General features: G+C 36.4%; 1 protein-coding gene across 5 annotated transcripts in view; it reads right to left on the bottom strand.

Annotated features, from left to right (window-relative positions):
• Positions 1-21,155, bottom strand: part of SMAD2 (SMAD family member 2) — an 82,223-nt gene that overhangs the window by 26,599 nt on the left and 34,469 nt on the right. Inside the window, exon 1 of one of the 5 annotated variants that reach the window (XM_070452599.1) lies at positions 7,868-7,995. The exons of the other annotated variants lie outside the window; for them this stretch is intronic. Within the exon in view, the coding sequence (XP_070308700.1) occupies positions 7,868-7,971 (104 nt within the window). The 5' untranslated portion in view covers positions 7,972-7,995. Of the gene's footprint in view, positions 1-7,867; positions 7,996-21,155 lie in introns of those variants that run through there. 5 annotated transcript variants of the gene reach the window in all.

Here is a 21,155-nt window from a genome sequence, read left to right as displayed (position 1 = left end):
ATGCAGGGTGGCTTTGCAAAATGCATTTTCAGACACTTTGGAGTACTTTCTTGAGACATTTTACTGATTCTCTTGGGGTTTTTTAGGCTTCAGAAGTCTAACTTCCACTTCTCAGACTACGAAAGTCAGAAAAGGCCAAACCGGAGGCTAATTCAGACCTTTTCTTTTCTCCCAAAGGTGTACTGACTAAAAAACCATGACGTGAATGGTTCTTTTATTTAAGATATTTATCAACTATCTACTGGAAACATAACAATAAAACCAACCCAATTCTAGAGTTTCATGAATCTGAATTCAAACCTCTGAAGGAACAGTATACATCTTCCTCTTCTCTTTAAAAACAGCCAAAAGAAAATGACCGAGAAGAGTACATAATGTGGATATGTACATAATGTGGATATAGCCTCTTATGAGGCTAAAATAAATATTTCATTCAAGAAACTCTGGAACTGACATGAGAAGCAGAAATGTAACAGGGCATGAAGAGCTTAAGTTGTGTTTTATTCAAGCCCTGAAATATATGAGAGAACAATAAACAGTAGCTGTTAAAAGCATGCAGTCAATCTAGAGGCAGACAGAACTGCCTCCCAACTCTTAACTCAGCTACTTTTCCATTGCCATCAGAGTATTTAAGCCTCAGTTCTACTGACCATTGCAATCTCTCTCATGCAAATTGGAAGGTTTATTTAAAAATAATAAATTTGCTTCTATCAAGTAAAAATTTTCCTCATTTATATATGAAAATTTTCTTAAAGAATCAATCTATATCAAAATATACAAAATACCTAGGATAAATGTAATTATAAATGTGTCAAAACTACAAAAATAAATGTTTTAATTATTAAGGAACACAAAAATCAACCAAAGAGAAAAACATACATCTTCCTAAATAGGAAGCTAACATCATAGCAATATCAGTTCTGCCAAATTTACATATTTGATGGACTCTCAACAAAAATTAAAAAAGATTTTTAAGACTCAAACAAAATTACTCAACATATATCAAAAAAAATTACAAGAATGACCAAGAAAACTTCCACGAAGAAGCAACTGGCTCTACTAGATCCTGAAACACATTATAATCTTCAATAGTGGCAACTGTATGAAATTAATAAAGGAATACAAAACAGAATAGAGGTCCTGCCAGTAGGGCAGCCTCAATCGGGCAAACCTTCCTTTGGATAAAAATGATAGCCTTTAAACAAAATATAATAAAATTAACTATTTGAAAACAAAATAAAATCAACTATTTGGTAACAGTGGAGAGACACAAAGCAGACAGAAACTGAAGGAAAGCCAACCTCTATGGGGGGTGCAGCACCAGGTGAGATGCATTTGCGCGGTCTGTAAGGCAACCCTCAGTGGAAGCTACCCAGGGGAACTAGACCTTAAGCAAAAAACGGCAGTTTTAACAACCTGCAGAATCAGAGGGTGGATGTGGGGTTATCGGAAAGGCTGGACAAAGAAGAGGGAAATCCCATAATGAAGGAAAGAAGCCACAAAGAGGAAGGAAAAAAAAAAACCACATCAGAACAGGAGTGTGAATCCTGGCCAGACCCCAAACTGTCCCTGTGGGAGACGCTGTGCAGGCCTGTTCAAAACCAGCACTTGCAAGTCTGAAAGAACGAAGCTCGGATTTCAGCTACTCCTTTGCTCAGAAGCAGTTTGCACTTTCAGGTGACCCAAAACTATTTGTAAGAACAAAAATCAATACTCTTCAGAGAAAGATAAGAGAATTTAGTCTCTATGATATTTTGTCCCAAATATCCAATACAAAAATCACAAAATACTAAACATGAGAAGAGATAAGAAACTGTTACCCCCTGGTTAAAAGAATAAACAGCTGTTAGAAACAGACCATTAAAATGAATTAACAGACAAAAATCTTGAAGTAACTACTATGAGCATGTTCATGGACTTAATGAACCAATAGGAATCTCAGGGAAACTGTAAAAACAAATGAAAACTCTGTAACTGAAAACTACAAAATCAGAAATTAAAAATTAACCTGATGGTGGGAGAAGACATAAGAGTCAGTGAATTTAAAGATGGATCAATAGACATTATCTAATTAGAACTGAAATAAAAGACTGAATAACAAAATAAAAGTTTCAGTAGCCCATGCAGTCCCCAAAAGAGGGCAATTAAGAACAGACAAAAATATTTGCAATAATAAAAGCTGAAACTCTTCAACTTCAGTGAAAAACTAAACTTATACTTCCCAGAAACTCAGTGAATAATAAGCAGTTTAAAAATAACACACATGAAACAACCAAAAACACACTAGGGCATATCACTGTCAAACTGCTAAAAACAAACGTTGAAAAGAAAATCTTTAAGCTGGTGAGAAGTATGAAAACTCTTTCCACAAAGGAATCCATCCAAACCTTTGCAGTAGAAGACTTGACCAAACTCTAACATGGCTTCTAGAAGCCTAAGGCCTCGTCTGTGGTGTGACACAGACCCTCTGGAGTTCTGTCTGGAAATGCTCAAGACTGCCAAAAGAATTTACCATTTGTCCCAGCCAATACTGATACACAGGCTTCTGGCCTCCTTTTCCTGAGCAGCATCTATTTTAAAAAGCTTACAATTGTAAATCCTTCCTGTCTCTTTGAAATGTATATATGACTCTACAACTCAGGAGGGGAGGACCTGAAAACCATTCCTTTGAAATGTAACTGATCATCAGGAAAAAAGGGCCTCTGTCTGCCTCCCAGTTTGCCCTCTAAGCAAAGGCAGAAGCCTAACTTCTGATGAATGCCTTTCGGCAAACACAGATGGCCTAAATCAGTGATGCTAACCAAACCTCTCGCCCACATGCTGTATATAATTTTTCACTTCCCGGACTCTGTTGCAGACCCCACTCTTGACTCCCGTGCTACTCATTATTCCAGTCACTTCTGTGCAAACTAGAACTGGGCTCACATCTTACCACCATGATGGCAATAGTTACTGAATAAAATTTGCTCTTTATCACCTTTAACCAATGACACGCAGCTTTGACAGCGACCAAACCACAACAATTCATACGTGGAGAGGCATAACAACAATTTCTCATTAGAAACAACGGAAGCCTGCAGGTAATGGAATAGCAGCTTTAAAGAGACCAAGGGGAAGAAAAAACCCCTCAACCTAAAACCATAATCAAGAAAATTCAGGATAAAGAGAAATAACAGATATAAGTTAGATCACGGGGGAAATTTTTAAAAAACTAGGAAGTATAGGTATGTAAGCAAATACAAAAAGATAGTATTCATTTCAGCTCTTCATTTCTACAGAAAGATGATGACCAACTACAAAAAAAACCCCTATAGCTAAAAGTATACAAGTGTAATTTAAATGACAACGGCAGCAGAAAAAACAGCAGGCGTTTTAGAATCACTACACTACTGCAAAGCTAAAAACACAGACTGTCACTGGGAAAGCAATCCCCTCCTCAAACAGCCAAGAGATATAACTAAAGAGTATAAAGAAAACTATTAATAAAATGAAATACTAAAAAATAAGTCCAAAGGAAAGAAAGGACAAATAACAGATGATAACTGAAAACAAAATGTAAGGAGTAAAACAAAGAGTAGGTCCAACCCTATCAGCGTTAACACTATACATAAATACACCATATACTCCAATTAAGAAAGACTTGTCAGAATGAATACAGTATGCAAAATGTCTACCAAAAAGGGTGTACTTTAAATATAATATATAGATGGGCTGAAAATACAAGAGTGGAAATATAGTTCATATAAGCAGTGAGTTTAATAAAGCATAGTACCAGAAATAGTAAGACTCATGTCTAAAAATATTACCAGAGATAAATAGACATATTTCATTGAGAGGGCCAATTCATCAGAAGACCTGTATGCATTTAAAAATAAAGTTCAAAATACATGAAGTAAAAACCGACATATCTAAAGAAAGAAATGAAGAAATCAGTCATCAGAGTTATCTCACGAACTCTTAGGACAGTCAGACTATCCAAAAAAAAAAAATCTATATATCATAGTAAGAGCTGTACAATACTATCAACCACCATCTAACTGACATTTATAGAATCTGCTTCAAGTACACACGTAATATTTAACAAAGAGAGCAAAACAGTGCCTGAGAATCAGGGGGTGGGTGCTAAGTGCCTGGTTGTTTAGAAGAGGTTAGAAAATTGCCTAAATTTTTCTAGAAATGCTAATTTCTTCCCAGAAATGGCTTTCAATTTACATCACTAAAAAAAACCAGACCAAACTTAGGACAATTTTCTCCTTCCTTCCAGTCTTTGTGTATGGAGACATGTAGTTCAAGACCTCCCAAGAGGACTCCCATCAGTTTTCATCATCATGTATTTTAAAAAGAATGGCATGTAATGAGAAGTTATCCACAGATCCTATGGCATGTTGTTAGTCACTAAGTCATGTCCGACTCTTTTGTGACCCCATGGCCTGCAGCCTGCCAGGCTCCTCTGTCCATGGGATTTTCTAAGCAAGAATACTTGCCATGCCCTCCTCCAGGAAATCTTCCCAACCCAGGGGTGCTCTCATCTCAAGTCTCCTGCATTGGCAAGCAGGTTCTTTACCGCTGGAGCCACATGGGAACCCTGAGGGAAAAGATCTGCAAAAGCAAAACATCTGGAAAAAGACGAATTACCGATACAACATGAAGGAATCTCAGAATTATTTGACTCAGAGAAGCTGAACATGAAAGACTAGATTCTGAATGATTCCATTTACATAAAGTTCGAGAAGGGACAAAACAAACTTAAAGTGCAAAAAATCCCAACAGTAGTTGCCTCTAGAGGGAAAGAGAAGGAAGAACTTCCTGGGTGACTGAATGGAACCTTCTTATCTTGATCATACCCTAGTGATGGACAGGGAGGCCTGCCGCGCTGCAGTCCACAGGGTCGCAAAGAGTCGGACTCGGCTGAGCAACTGGACTGACTGACTGTATGTGCATCTGTCAAATCAAAAACTGCTGAGCACCGTGATTTGTGCTCTTTATGATTTGAAAATTTTACCGAAAAATACAATACATTGTCTGAAAAATTCAATGAAATAATAAAAATGGAAAGTAGCCAACAAAAAAATTATATATTAATTTAGTATATAATAAAGTTCCCTATGAATTGACAAGGAAAGATCTCTCAAATAAAATATTAAGTGGAAAAAAAGTATAGTATTTTAGTAAGCTACTCGGTGTAAAAAACAAAAAAAGGACAGTAAAAATATCTTCCAATATCTGTGTAAGCATACAGGAAAGACAGACAGACACACACACACACACACTGTGAACCGGAGTTACTTGAGGTGGGGAGAGGGAGGAAAGAGAAAATTTTTCAATGTTTGTTCGTTCTGTTTTTACATATGCATGCATATATATGTGTACACATAAAATATATACAGATTTTTTAACTATGAAAATGTACTGCCTTTTACCAAAATTAAGCAAATTAAACAAAAGAAAACTGCCACAGAATTAAATGTTAAGTCAAGTTGCCTTGACATTTCTATTAAAAGATATGCTTCCAACCTTAGATAACTAAGAAGAAGAAGTACAGATTGTTATTTTCTATTCTGCACCATTTCAGCTCACTTAGGGCACTGGTTTAGAAGATAACAAATGCCAGTCGGAGGCCTGTTTATTCTGCCAGCAAAACGTCCTCTCTTTGGTACCCATTTTCTTCCACATGCATTTATGTCAACGGCCTGCACCCAGCCCCATTTTAACTTGACTACTAATACTTTAGGTATGCCTAGCAAAACAGGTCAATTTTTAAGACCTAGTAGTCTAGGGGATTTGAATCAGGCAGTTTTAATTACTCCTCTTCTTTAAAGAGTCTTTCTACCCAAAGTTTTTATTTATGAACAAAATAAACCCCATAGACCTTGAGCCTCTAAAGGTCTTTGTATACCTACCACATAGCAAGTGAGGTAGCTGGTGACTAAATTAGTATTTTTATAACATAAAATCTGAATCAGAATATTCCCGGGCACACTAAATCATAATACTTTAAATAACAGCGAGGAAAATGGCTCTGTCAGGTTTTCAGTTTGTTAACAAGGAGTGGCAAGTTATAACTGCAAATATGGACAGTTCCCAAAAGATATTAAAAGAAGTAAATGCAGGAAAAATGTCAGAAAAACAGCACTGATTACAACTACTTTATAAAACTCTTCTGTACATTCTCTATTTCAATAAATCCAAAATGCAACATTATCTTATACTAAATAAGGAAAAACTTTCAATTTTATTTATATGATGCGTCCCAAAGTGAAGAAATGTACATCTGAAAACCAGTGAAATAAGTAATAACAATTACTTTTATAAGTTAGCCAGGCCATATGCCAGGCATCATTAAGACTTAATATATTATGGACCTCATAAGAACCTGCAAGCTACTTACTATCTCGCTTTAAATTTAAGGAAACTGAGCCTCAGAGGGACAGTAAAACAATCTCCTAACAAGTGGCAGGGCCAAGATTCCAGCCCACTCTTGTCCAACAACACTTTCCACTTCACCAAGAGCTTTCTGAGCTTTTGTTTTCACAGCACCTCTGTCAGCATTTCTGTGACTAAAACCTGGGGATCCCTGGGCACCTCAAATACAGTACTGTTGGGAGTTTGCAATAATTTTTTTAAGTTGTATTTTCATCCCAAGTAAATAGTAACATAAAACTTCTGGACACGTGCTCTGGATAACCTGGTAAACACCAGTCTCGCTCTGCTGTATCATCTCAGCATCTCAGTTTGGATCAGGGTTTGACAATCACCTCAGCACCAAAGGTAAGTAGAGAGACTGACTTAACATGGGAGTGATGAGACCACACCAAAAAGGCCAAGTGGTATTAGGACGTGCTAAATAAACTATGCTTCCTAGTAGTCTTAGAGAAAAGAGGTACAGAATTTAGCAATACTGGGCAGATGATAATATGCTGACCTTAAAAGAACCTTAGTCATTACCACAATCACAATGGAAACAAAAAATCAATATTAACGAATCATTAACTTGATGCTAGAATTTTCTCAGTTACAGAACTCAGTATAAATTAGCCTTTTGATAATCATAAACCTTCACTAAATTATGTTTCTACACATTTAAACAACATTAGGAAGTCCACAAGAAATGTCTACATATCACTTGAAAGTGAAACATATCAATGCTTCACTGTTAATTAGTAGTAAGGAAGAGAAAGATGGGTCTGAAAACATTAAACGGATAAAAATTCTTGATAGGAGAAATTCATATGTTCCAAAGAAAGTATTACACTTTACCAATTACAAAATAAATTGTAATAATAGCACTGTCCCATACACATTAGCTCAACATCTCCTAAATTTGACTATCTGACTTCAGGACAGTCTAAATACTCAAAAGTTTAAAAAAATTTGCATGCTAACTGGTTAAAGACAAAAACTGGTCTCAGATAAATTCAGCCTGGTCAAAATTTGATATAGTTCACCAATGCAATTAACACACAATAATATGCTGAAATAAGATATAACAGACCAAGCATAAGTCATCTACAAAGTTGTCCTCACCTAGATTCAGTCATATGAGCAAGCATGTCCATATCAGAATCTCATGCAAAGGCCTGCAGACCTTGTACTAGAGATTTCTCCACAATAAACCTCATTATGTTTTACTAATACATTATTTTTCATGACTTTCTTGCCTAAAGATTATATTTCTTCTACTAATCAAAAGCAGTAAGGATCTAGACCAGCATGAGGAAACCCACATATGTAACACTGAACACTGAATAAAATTAACAGAGTGGCATCAACAAAAGAAACTTCACTTGAGGCTCCAGTTCGATTACTGACGTACTCAAGAGAAACGAGGGGTTTCCCAGGTGGCACAGTGGCAAAGAATCCACCTTACAATGCAGGAGGCACAGGAGACGCTGGTTCGATCCCTGGCTTGGGAAGATCCCCCAGAGTAGGAAATCGCAATCCACTCCAGTATTCTTGCTTGGAAAATTCCATGGACAGAGGAACTAGTGGGCATAGTCCACAGAGTCGCAAAGGGTCTGACGCAACTCTCAGCATGCATGCATGATACATGAACTTGTATGAGATAATTTCTATCGACCCGTCTAAAACTCTACTTACAACAGAGGAGTCCTTCCGTTTTGTGTGTGACCAGCAAGGCTAAAAGTTTATATCAGCTCAGGAATCAAGAGCTGGTAACTGTAATGAAAAATAAATTATAGTCTCTATAATTCTATACACTAAATGTGTCTGTATACTTCACTTTATCACCATTTTACAGCTGAGGCATGGGAACAAAAAACAAGAAAATGCCTATCTCCAGATAGTTTTTAACCTTCCCACTATCACCAAGAAAGGAGCTTTAGGAACAACCTTGTTCTTAACAAATTAGCAAAGGATATAAAGGAACAACTAAGAAATTTTCATTGGCTACAGAAAACTTAAGAAAAAACTGCCAACATTTATTTTAAGCATTTGCTATGTACCTGGCACTATTCTTCATATGTATTATGTAATTTATACTCAACCCTATAAAATGAATTAATATGAACATTATTTTCATATAAAAAAATAAATGTGAGCAGTTAAATAATTCAAAAGGTCACAAAGCTACTGAGGTAACAGCCAGGATTTGTATCAACTTCTGGCTGGCTTAAGAGCCTAAATTTTTCAAGGTATACCTTTGCAGAATGACGGTTTAAAATCTGTAGTTTTAAGCTTTTCTATGAACATGTATTAACTATATTTTCTCATTTCTGTATCCTTGACACGCTGGCATCTGGAGCTTTGATTTCAGAGAGACTACCCCCCTCCCAGGTCTAGAGACAGCAAGGGACTCCCTTGAGAGCGCATCTTTCAAACACAAACCAACAGATTCAGAGCTCACACCTCTACTATTTAATCAAACTCTGACACACCAAGCGAATATTCTTCCTGCCCTACATCAACCTAGGGGTATGTACTAGACAACTAGGAACCACCTCTATAGTCCAGAGGCTGACCAAAATTACTAAAACTACCTAGTCCTAAACGTAACTCAGCATATCCACCCAGCACTGTCATTCCTTCCCTGGAAAACTCCAATGAAAGCTTGGAGCCATGCCGTCCTTGCCCCAGTATCTATTTATCAATCCATCTTATTTTTGATGTATTCAAAATTAAGTTGTAGATACTTTAAATCTAGACACTGAAAGCACGCGTATATTGTTAACTAGAGTTCACTGTTTACTCTTTCTTAGAGGTAACATTTACACAGAGCCAAACAGATCTTAATGGTACCATTTTGTTAAGTTCAAATTTTATCAAATACATGAACTGGGTAACTCAGTATCCTGACAAGAAGTCCCCTCTTGCCCCTTTCTCAGTCAATCCCTATCAGCCCCTCCCCACCCCCAAAGGCAATCTTTCTTCCCCTGTGATGGTGGCTGTGCAGTGGTATTTCATTGTCGTTTCACAATGTGCGTTTTCCCAATGACTAACAATACCACACACTTTCTATTTGCTTAGCAGTCCTTTCCATATCTTCTTCTGTGATGCATCCAAATCCTTTGTCCATTTTTAAAATAGGCAATTTCCTTCTCACTGCCAAGTTAAGAAATACTTTATAAAGTGCAGATACAATCCTCGTTAGAAATATGTTCTGCAAATATTTTCTTCTACTCTATGACTTGTTTATTCATTTAATGGTTTTTGATGAAATGCTTTTTAATATTGATGGAAGTCTAACTGAATGTCCTCTTATTGCTTTCCATTTCCTTTAAGAAAAAAAAAAAAAAAACACCACTGCCTAGACGTCCAGGTCACAAACAGCTGAGAAAAGAAGAGAAGAGAAAGGCAAAGGAGAAAGGGAAAGATACACCAACTGAATCAGAGCTCCAGAAAACAGCAAGGAGAGATAAGAAAGCCTTCTTATGTGAACAATGCAAAGAAACAGAGGAAAACAATAGAATGGGAAGGACTACAGAGATCTCAAGAAAATTGGTGGTATCAAGGAAACACTTCATGCAAGGATAGATACAATAGAAGGAGAGAAATGGCAAGCACATAACAAAAGCAGAAGATATTAAAAAGAGGTGGCAAGAATACACAGAACTATACAAAAAAGGTCTTAAGGACCTCAATAACCACGATGGTATGGTCACTCACTAGAGCCAGACATCCTGGAGTGTGAAGTCACTGGGTTTTAGGAAGCATTACTAGAAACAAAGCTAGTGGAGGTGAGGGAATTCCAGCTGAGCTATTTCAAATCCTAAAAGATGATGCTGTTAAAAAGCTGCATTCAGTATGTAAGCAAATTTGGAAAACTCGGCAGTGGCCACAGGACTGGAAAAGGTCAGCTTTCATTCCAATCCCAAAGAAGGGCAATGCCAAACAATGTTCAAACTACCATATGATTGTGCTCCTTTCACATGCTAGCACAGTAATGCTCAAAATTCTTCAAGCTAGGCTTCAACAGTAAGTTAACCGAGAACTTCCAAGATGCACAAGCTGGGTTTAGAAAACGCAGAGAAACTAGAGATTAAATCTGCCAATATCCACTGGATCACAGAAAAACAAGGGAATTCCAGAAAAGTATTTACTTCTGCTTCACTGACTAAGCTAAAACCTTTGTGTGGATCACAACAAACTGTGGAAAATTCTTAAAGAGATGGGAATACCAGACCACCTTACCTGTCTCCTGAGAAACCTATATCCAAATCAAGAAGCAACAGAACTGGACATGGAACAACTGGTTCAAAATTGAGAAAGGAGTTTGTCAGTGTTGTATATGTCACTCTGCTTATTTACCTTACACAGAATACACCATGCAAGATGCTGGGCTGGATGAATCACAAGCTGGAATCAAGACTGTGGGGAGAGAAATATCAGCAACCTCAGATATGCAGATGATAACCATTCTACTGGCAGAAAAGTGAAGAGGAATTAAAGAGCCTCTTGATGAAGGTGCAAGTACAGAGTGAAAAAGTGGGCTTAAAACTCAACATTCAAAATACTAAGATGATGGCATCCGGTCCCATCACTTCATGGCAAATAGAAGGGAAGAAAGTGGAAACAGTAACATTTTATTTTCTTGGGCTCCAAAATCACTGCAGATGGTGACTGCCTACAGCACTGAAATTTAAAAGATGCTTGCTCCTTGGAAGGAAAGTTGTAACAAACCCTTGTGTGTTTAAGTCGCTTCAGTCGTGTCTGACTCCTTGCGACCCTCTACACTGCAGCCCACCAAGCTCCTCAGTCCATGGGATTCTCCAGGCAAGAACACTGGAGTGAGCTGCCATTTCCTCCTCCAGGGCATCTTCCCGACCCAGGAACTGAGCCCACCTCTCTTATGTCTCCTACACTGGCAGGCGGGTTCTTTACCACCAGAAGGTTCTGAGAAGCCCTAGACAAACATAGACAGTGTATTAAGAAGCAGAGACATCACTTTGCCGACAAAGGTCCGGACAGTCAAAGCTATGGTTTTTCCAGTAGTCATGTACAGATGTGAGAGTTGGATCATAAAGAAGGCTGACAGCGAAAAAATTGATGCTTTTGAACTGTGGTGCTGGAAAAGGCTCTTCAGAGTTCATTAGACAGCAAGGAGATCAAACCAGTCAATCCTAAAGGAAATCAACCCTGAATATTCATTGCCAGGACTGTTACTGAGGGTGACTTGGCCACCTGATGCGAAGAGCCGACTCACTAGAAAAGACCCTGATGCTGGGGAAGATTGAAGGCAGGAGAAGGGGATGAGAGAGGACGAGATGGTTGGATGGCATCACTGACACAATGGACATGAGTTTGAGCAAGCTCTAGGCAATAGTGAAAGACAGGGAAGGCTGGTGTGCTGCATTCCATGAGGTCGCAAAGAGTCAGACATGACTTAACAACTGAACAAACGTAATTCAATTTGTTCACAACAAATTGGTCACAACAACAAGGTCACAAATGTATTTTCCCATACAAGTTTGATAGTTTTAGCTTTTAGATGAGAACTCTGATTCATTTAGAATTAAGTTTTTTGAATGGTGTAAGGTGGGACCAAGGTTCCGTCATCCACATGGACAGTCCAGTTCTCCCATTATTTGCTGAAAAAGACTTTCCTGTCTCTATTGGATTGCTTTGGCAAACCTGTCAAAAATCAAATAACTATTTGTTGGTTGTTCAGTTGCTAAGCTCTGACTGACTCCTTGTGACCCCACCAACTGCAACACACCAGGCCCCTCTGTCCTCCACTATCTCCTGGAGTTTGCTCAAATTCATGTCCATTCAGTCAGTGATGCTCTCTACTCATCTCATTCTCTGCTCCCCCTTCTCCTTTTGCCTTCAAACTTCCAGAGCATTGGGTCTGGCTTTTACCATCAGGTGGCCCCAACAACCAAGAACCCACATCTCTTATGGTTTTATAGAACCAGCTATTTTAAGGTTCTCTATTTTATCCTATTTATCTGTTTTTATGACAGAATCACAATGTATTATTACTGTAGCTTCACACAGTCAGATAATTTAAGTCCTCAAACACTGTTGATCTTTTTCAAAATGGCTTTGGACAATCTAGGTCCTTCCTATGTATTTCCATGTAAATTTTAGGATAAGTGTGTACATTCTATGAAAAACACATACATATATTTTTAGGGTTTGATGGAGATTGATTTGATTCAGATTAAACTGGAAGAGAACTTAATACTACTGAGTGCATCAAGTCACAGATATATGTCAGTTTACTGCATGATAGTTACAACAGGAAGGCTGTCTCAGAGGTGTCTCCACTGGTCTCCTCCTGAGAAAAGGTCCCATTTTCTTTGTTCCTCAGAGGCTGAGTAACTTAAAAGACTGTATGCTGGACATGGAACATTACATGACGGGGATGTCAGATTCCTCCAAGAGTTAACTGGTTTTGTTTGGGCAGGTAATTTAACTTGTTTGTACTCAAGCTGCAAAACTGTTGTCTTCAAACAATTCCAATCAGTTTCCACCTTCAGCCAGTCGGCACTGACTCCACCCCACACACACACGGCTGTAGGGGCCAGCCTAGCGACCTCGGCAGAGTCTGAAGGAAAACCTGGACTCCTCTTCAGTGGCTCGCTCATGCTAGAACTCTCCCGCCACTCATCAGCAGCTCTGGGGGTCCTCAACCCTGATCTCTGCTTTTTCAGGCCAGAAAAGGTGAAATTCATGTTGAAATTTTAGCTACTCTAGCCATTCTGCATGGATAACAGCAATAAAAACAGAAAACTTGCCTGTCACCTCCTTCCAAGGGTCAAATCTCCTTCAAAATGTCTATTTTGTTTACCCTGGAGTGACTTATTTTTCTTTTTATTCTGTGCAGAGTTGATAACGTTTATCTGAGGGAGTGTGAGTCTGATAAAAAGAATTATCTATGTGAGAAGAATTCTCTCCCTATTTATTTAGTCCTTAATTTTTAAGATTTTGAAATTTAAATATACAGATCATCTTTTTAAAAATGTATTCTTAGATGTTTTAATTGTATTGATGCTATTTACAGAATTTTCTTAATATTAATTCCACTTGTTTGCTATTAATGTATTGAGTATGAAAATACAATTCATCTTGTAAAATACAACCTTGCTAAATTTACTCATTTGCTTTAGTGACTATTTTCGCAGCTCCCTTGTTTCTTACATAATCACATCATCTACAAAATGTAAGTGCTTTGACCCATTCTTTGAGCTCTTTATGCCTCTTATATTTCATTTCCCTGCCCCACTGCACTGCCTAGGTCCTCAACTATTGATAAAATAATGAACTGAAGAAGACATAAGAAAGGATATCCTTGTCCTATTTCTGCTCTTAGGGAAAACATGTTATTTTGTAAGTATAATCTTAAGCTGTCAGTTTTTCTTAAATGTGCTTTATCAGACTGAGGAAATGTCTTTACATTTCTCATAAGCTGGGAGTGTTTGTCATGAATGGATGATGAATTTTTATCAAATGCTTCTAACCAAGTACAGTGATCACATTGCTTTTCCCCTATGTTATTGCTCTGAATTACACTGATTAATTTTTGAATATTATAAACTACCCTCTCACTGTTGAGCTAAATCTCACTCGGTCAAGATGTGCTGCTCTTTGTATATTGCTGGAGGATATGTGTTTTGTTAATTTTTTATACCTTTGCTCATGACTAATATTAATCTGTAAATTTTCTCCTTTTTGTGCCATCTTTGTCAGGTTTTGGTATCGGGGTTACAATGACCTCATAAAATAACTGTTTTTCTGAGTTTCTGTGAGATTGATGTTATTTCTTGAGCAAATGTTTTGAATTTACCAGTAAAACCATCTGGACCTGGAGTTTTCTTTGTGAGAGAGATTTTGATTATGAGTTCAATTCTTTTTCATTGATATAGGGCTATCCAAATTTTCCACTTCTTCTGCACCAGCCATAGTAACATGTTCTTAAATTTGACCATTACAAATTACTGGCATAAAGTTGTTTAAAATATATTAGTAGTATGCTTTTAATGCCTGTAAGATCTAGCATAATATTATCTCTATCATTTCATACACAGCTAATTCATGGTTATGGGCTCTTTCACTCTTATGTCCATCAGTGTTATAGGAGAACTTATCAATTCTACTGATCTTTCTAAAGAATCAGCTTTTAGATTTATTATCTCTGTTGTCTCTTTTCCAATCACTGATTTTCTGCTATTTTTTATCTTCCTTTTACTTACTTTCTATTTTCTTTGACCTTTTCTCATTTCCTAGGTGACACCTTAGATATTTTCTAGTATAATTATCTAAAGCTATAAATTTCCCTGTAAGCACTGTTTTAGCTACATCCCACTTATTTTACATGGTGCAATCTGATTACCCTTTAGTTTTGATATATATTCTAATTTTGCTCACAGTTTTCTTCTAAATAACCCATGGGTCAAACAATTATGATAATTTCCATTTTTTAATACATGTCTTATTGGTATTGATTTCTACTTTTGTTCTGTTCTTGGCAGAGAACATATTCTGTTGACTTTTAATCTTTTAAAATTTACTGAACCCTGCAAATAGTGTTTCCTGGTGACGGTACCATGAGTACTTGGAAAGACTTAATACACTGATTTTAGGTCTACTTTTCTATAAATATCAAAATGGTAGTGTAATTTAGATCTTCTATGCCTTTACTCACTTTTTTAGTCTTACTTAACTCTCTATAACCACAAATTTGTGATGCTGATACATTAATTCTATCAAGTTTTACTCATATATTTTGAAACTTTTATTGACTAGATACACATTTATGGTTATGGCTTCTCAGAGATGTCATTTTATCATCTTCTGGCTCCGCTGTTTCTACAAAAGGTCACATGTCCTTCACATCATTATTTCCTGGTATGTAACATGTCACACTGTTCACTGGCTCCTTTCAAGATTTTCTCTTTCATGGGTTGACTATGATGCACTTAGTGTAGTTTACTTTCATTTACCCCTATTGAGTTTCATGAGGAATCTGACTCTATTTTGACGTTCAACTGTGGAGAGTATCAGCAAGTTCCACCATGTCTTCAACCCTCTGCCTCAAATGTGAGCAAACTGGTAAGGAAATCCTTGTGGCTGGTGGGAATTTTAAACCAAGAAAGTTTGGGTACACATAGGAACGCAGGAATTATCAACCCAGCCCCATGACTCCCATTACTTCCTTCTCAAAGTAATTTTTGAACCAGTCTGGAAGCCTGTCCTGCTTTTCCCGAAAGATTTATCATATGAACAATAATCTTTTTCATTCCCTTTTAATATATGTTTGGCTTCATCAGTCTCACATCAAAATCAAATTTGGGGAGGGATCTATCCCACATACAATTCACACAGATCAAGCACTTACTATAATATCGGACACAGTACTAAGTTGTTACACATACTAGATCATTTAATCTCCCAACAACCCATAAATAAGGCAGTTACCCACTTGACAAATGAGATCATCAAAGCACAGAGATAAAGTGACATGTCTAAGGTTGTACAACTAGCAAGTGGTGGGGACAGAGGCTGCATTCTTAATTACCAACTCTATTCTGCCTCTTACATAGTTCAATAAAAACAAAAACATGGCAAGATAAAACTAAACCAATAACTCTGGTACAGCATTTTAGATAAGTAAAGCATTACAGAATGTGCTTAACTATAAAAACTAGGGCAGTCACTGTGAAAGTTAATTTCTCAGGAAAAAAAAATAATCTTTGGACAATGAAATCAGTAGATTCACTCCCAAATTAAAACAGGAGGAGACGACAGAATTTCCATAGAGTCCAATAAGATAAAAGGGATACTTTTATTCTTCTCGGTTTGGAACAGCTCTTCTTTGAAACAGAAGGAAGGACCAAGTAATAATTGAAAAAGTTACTGACCTTTCTCTTTAAACGTTATCTTAAAAATACTACTTTGAAATCTTGCTAGGTGCTTTTATGCTTTTGAAAAAAAGCAAAATATCCCCCACACAAATAAAATCGTCCCTACCATTAAAAAGATTTAAATATCAATTCTAAAAACAGTTGCTCAAAATATTTCAAGTTCTTCCAAAAGGGGGAAAAAAAAAAAAAAAGAAACTTTTACTTAAAAAAAATAAGCCAGCACCAAAATAGGCTCAAGGACATTTATTTTAATAATATAACTGATGGATTCTTTAAATTTATTTTAATACATATTCTGTTTTTAACAATTTAAAAAAATAGTATCCTAAAAGACAAGAAATCCTAACAAAATATAACTACATGGTCATTTCAATCTCTTAAATGTGTAAAACTTAAAATAAGAATTGCACTACAGAATAGAGTTCTGTAAAAAACTCAACTTATTAATCACACATTTTTGTGATGCTGTATGTGGCTGTAAAGAAATGATTTTTTAATTTGACGATTCTAATATTAGCATCCTACAAAATAAAAACTAACTCACATTTGTATAGCACTTTCAAGTTGACAATGGGATTTTACATATAGAGGTTAAAATGTTTTACATAGTTAATGCAAATTATATAAGCAATCACATAAAAATTATGGGAAAATTACTGTAAGTTAATTACTTTGCATTATAAATTTCTATTCATTATCTAACTCTGAACTTTTACATCATCCTTAAGAAAAATACAGCCTCCCTTAACTTCCTCTCCCCCACTGGCCTAGCAAACTTGGAGTAAACCAAGTTACGGAAAAATTATGTCCTCTTAATACATAAAAAGCCATAAACATAAGTAAGGATCATAAAAGAAAAAAGTCTGGGATGAGGGAGATAATCAAGAACCTTACATACTTTAGTTCTAATTTAGGCATTATTCATGATAAGTTTCATACGAGTCTCAAGGCAACTGATTCACATTGTTTATAATAACCCAAAAGCAAAGCTAAAATAATACTGGATTCTGAGAACAGAGATTGAACAGTTCAAGGAGAAAAAAAATGTGATGGTAATAAAAAAAAACTCTAGTTGTAATAAAATCATCCCTGGGGAGAAAGCATCACTGGATAATTTAGCAGGTATACAGTCAGATTTTTTGTTAGGAAAAAAAAATATTTTGTTAAAAAGCTATGCACTTCATGGAGTATGTAACATTCCTCCATTCTCCCCATTCAGTCTGCTTGTCCCCAATGTCACTAAATCCGGATTCCCTAGTTTTCAAAAGGAGAATATAGACAGTTTTTTGAAAAGCTGTTGAGTATTCCCATATCATTACCCTCAAACAAACTCCTTTTCAAACTGTTTTCCTCATTTCTGCATAAAATCTCAAAAAGGTCACATGGTTGTTCTAGTACACAATATATATAAATATATAAAGCATATAAATATATATAATCAACAAAAACCTCTTTGAAAAAATTTATATTTTACTACTCTGATCTAAATCGAAACTTACTCTGTCATTCAATTTTGCTAACTTCAACTCTTCCAGAACTCTCCAGCTGTTACTTTTAAGGGCTCTGCAGGTTCTGGGATAGCAAGAAGAGAAGATTTTAGAGGAGGAAGGAAGAGCCCTATAAGGTCAGAAGCCCAAATGCTACCTTTTTCCTGCAGTTAGTTCCTGCTGCAAGAGTTTCTCTGGCTGCTCGGCTTGGGTCACTTTGACTCTCCAAGTTGAGCCTCTTGATCTTTTCAAGACAAGTCAACTTCAACTACCTTAGGAAAGTCCACCTGGCCCGTGGGAGACTTCCACTGATACAGGAGCAGCTCAGCTGCTCTCTTACTTTTTTTTTAGGCTTTTTCAGGTGACAGTCAAGTACCAGTCTATTTATCTCCCATACCTCAATTCAAACTGAGGAGTTCCCTGTTGCCCCTCAATCTGGATAAAAGAAGGGAAATGTCACAGCAAAAACCTACTTTCTACAAGTTTTCATATGGGATCCCTCTCATAAACTCTTTATCATGAAGAGGAGGTCAGTGATAGGTTAAACCTAACAATACTTGTCTCAGCTAATCTTTCCTACAATTCCTGCATGAATGGTACAGCACCTCAATTCTGATTGTAGGTTACATGCAACCAGTTCTCAGATTTGGGGGTCTCTGAATAAATATCATAAGAGTCTCACTTTAAGTAGCTGTTACAATTTTACTTCAAGGTAAGATGTAAGCAGGTCATACACAGCAAGCTAATGTTTCCTGTTGCAAAAACTAGAGGGAAAAAGGTAACAAAAAATATTTATTCAAAGACAACAGTGAGTAATTAAAGCAATGAGATCCAAACGAACAAAGACTGTGAGAAGAGAAGACACTTTCTGGTGAATAGAAAACTGTCTGGTGCCATTTCCTTCCCTGGAGTCACTTGCACATTCCAGGTACAAGCTGAGCACCAGGTTCAGTCTGGGAAAAGAAATTCTAATGAAGAAAATAAACACAGTCAAACTCTGACAATCACAAGATTCTCCCCGCTCAAAGATGTCTGCCTGATTTTAAAAATGCAACCATCAGGAGGATCAAGCACCATACTCAAATTATGGAAGAAGAGTTGATATGAATCTCCCACAATGCTTGAGGGACTGGGTGATAGAGACCTGCCTGGATTTCAATCAAAATCCCAGGGGCATCTTATTTGCAGAAAAGGAACGTGTCATATATGGCTGAGTGTCTTTGCTGTCCACCTGAAACTATCACTGTTAATCAGCTATATTCCAACATGAAATAAAAAGTTAAATAAATGAAGATACTTTTCTATCTAACAACAGAAATAAATAAATAAAAGGTATGTGCCAGTGCAGACTAAAACAAATTAAAATGGCAACCAAGCCTCAGCCCAGATCAGCCACTGAGATTAAAGTGATCAGCCTGTCTACCTGACATAAGAAAAAGTTAATGACTCTTTGGGGAAAGCATCACTTGTAGCATCTATAAACATGGCTACAAATTTTAAAATGTTTATTATTTTAACTAGGCTGATTCTAGGCTGTTAAGTGAATTCTTCAAAGCAAATACATTATGTGAATTGGACAAGAAAAGTGGGGATGATGTTTACTGTAATAAGTGTAAAAATTTAAAATAGATAATAGTAAATCTGGGTAATAATTCTGTAACTTTATAAAGGAACCTAGGTTCTAGGGCAGGTATGTTTACTCTGATAAGGTAAATGATAAAAATGCCCCATGGAAGAATGTATTATATACACAAAAGGACTTTGAATACCAGGATCCTACAGCATGCGCTACCTCAGAAAAAATCAAAATGTAAATGTAGGCATCAGATAAAGGTTAAGGGTCTTAGCAATGTGTCTTTCAAACTGTGTTTCACAGGAGCCTAATGAAGTGTTCATCAGAAGTGCTTTCACAACTTATACACAGATCACACAGACAGAAAATGACAAGTTGGATGCTGAGGCTGATAGTCTCAAAGTTCTAGTTTGCATTTATATACTGTTTCACTGTTTTGACTAATTGATTTTATAAATAATAGTTATACGAAATCATGATAGTTATCTGGCAGAAGCGTTTACTAAGCAAAGATAGACAATTATAATTTAATATGAGTTTTCTTAGAAAATCTGGAAGGAAAATGAAGACATGGCATACCTGAGAACATTTCAAATAAATCATATTCATGACTATAGTGCTTCAGCAAATAAACCAACAGTTATAGTATTTCAGAAGACCCCAGCAGAGTACTGTGAAAGAACTCAAGATAGTACTGACCCCTTTCACAGATGAAGAAATAGTCAAAAATAGTTACATGCCTTAGGATTCACATGCATCAGTACTGAAGAAGCTTACAAGTCATCAAACTTCAAATTTAGAGTTCTTTCTGTCATAGTACTCCATATATATTATCTCATACACACACATACATCGACGTATGAGGGAGAAAGAATCATTCTCATTTTCTTCTGAAATAAAAAACACTAATTTAAGAACTGAAGGATACTACAGTTTGGTTTTTAAAGACTTTTCTTTAATTCTTCCTGGGTTATCCAGAGAAGCAAGAGTAGGAATATGAAACTAAAAATAAAAGCTGACAATCTGCATAAAGTTTACTTCAATTACTCTGATGTTTAAAAATTTGGAAGATGGAAAACAAAATCCAAATGTCAGTGACAGCATTAATAAGATACTCAGTATCCTAGAAGGATATGTAAGACACTAGTAATACAACTGGGTGAGGAGATGGGTGATGACAGGAGGGGAGAGAGGAGTTTTCCCACTGGATAATGTGTGTTCGAATTTGGAATCATGTACAACACATACTACTTTTATCTTTTTAAGTAACAAACTTTTTAAAGGAAAAAATGTAAACACATGTATCAGAATGTTAAGAAAGCGGAAAATATTGTTTCCCTGTAACAGGAAAGTTGACTTAAAGGGTTTTAAAAAATATAGAATAGTCTAAGTATTGCCAAAAAAGTTCTTTTTAAACATTTAATTAATTGTGCTGACTACAAAAGTAAAACATACTTTCATAGATAAATACTAGGGAAAAATTATAGGACATTTCTCTTTTTAGGTAATCCATAAGTAATCACTATTAACAACGTGGCATTATTTCTTCTAAAGTTTCAAGATTAAGCATTAACACTTTTATGTTTTATCAACTTGAGAAAATTCCTATTCCTAATTTGTTAATATGAGCACTGGATTTTATAAAAAGCTCTTTCTAGATCCACTAAGATCAGAGCTTTCATAAATATGAATATGCAGTGTCTCCTATTAACTAACCTCCCATGAATCATACTAGCATTCCTGCAGTAAACCTTACCTACTCATGATTTGGTG

The sequence above is a fragment of the Odocoileus virginianus genome, chromosome 22 (assembly GCF_023699985.2).
Source record: "Odocoileus virginianus isolate 20LAN1187 ecotype Illinois chromosome 22, Ovbor_1.2, whole genome shotgun sequence".
NCBI lineage: Eukaryota > Metazoa > Chordata > Mammalia > Artiodactyla > Cervidae > Odocoileus > Odocoileus virginianus.
The sequence above is the reverse complement of the archived record's forward strand: the minus strand, read 5'-3'. Positions and strand labels throughout refer to the sequence as shown.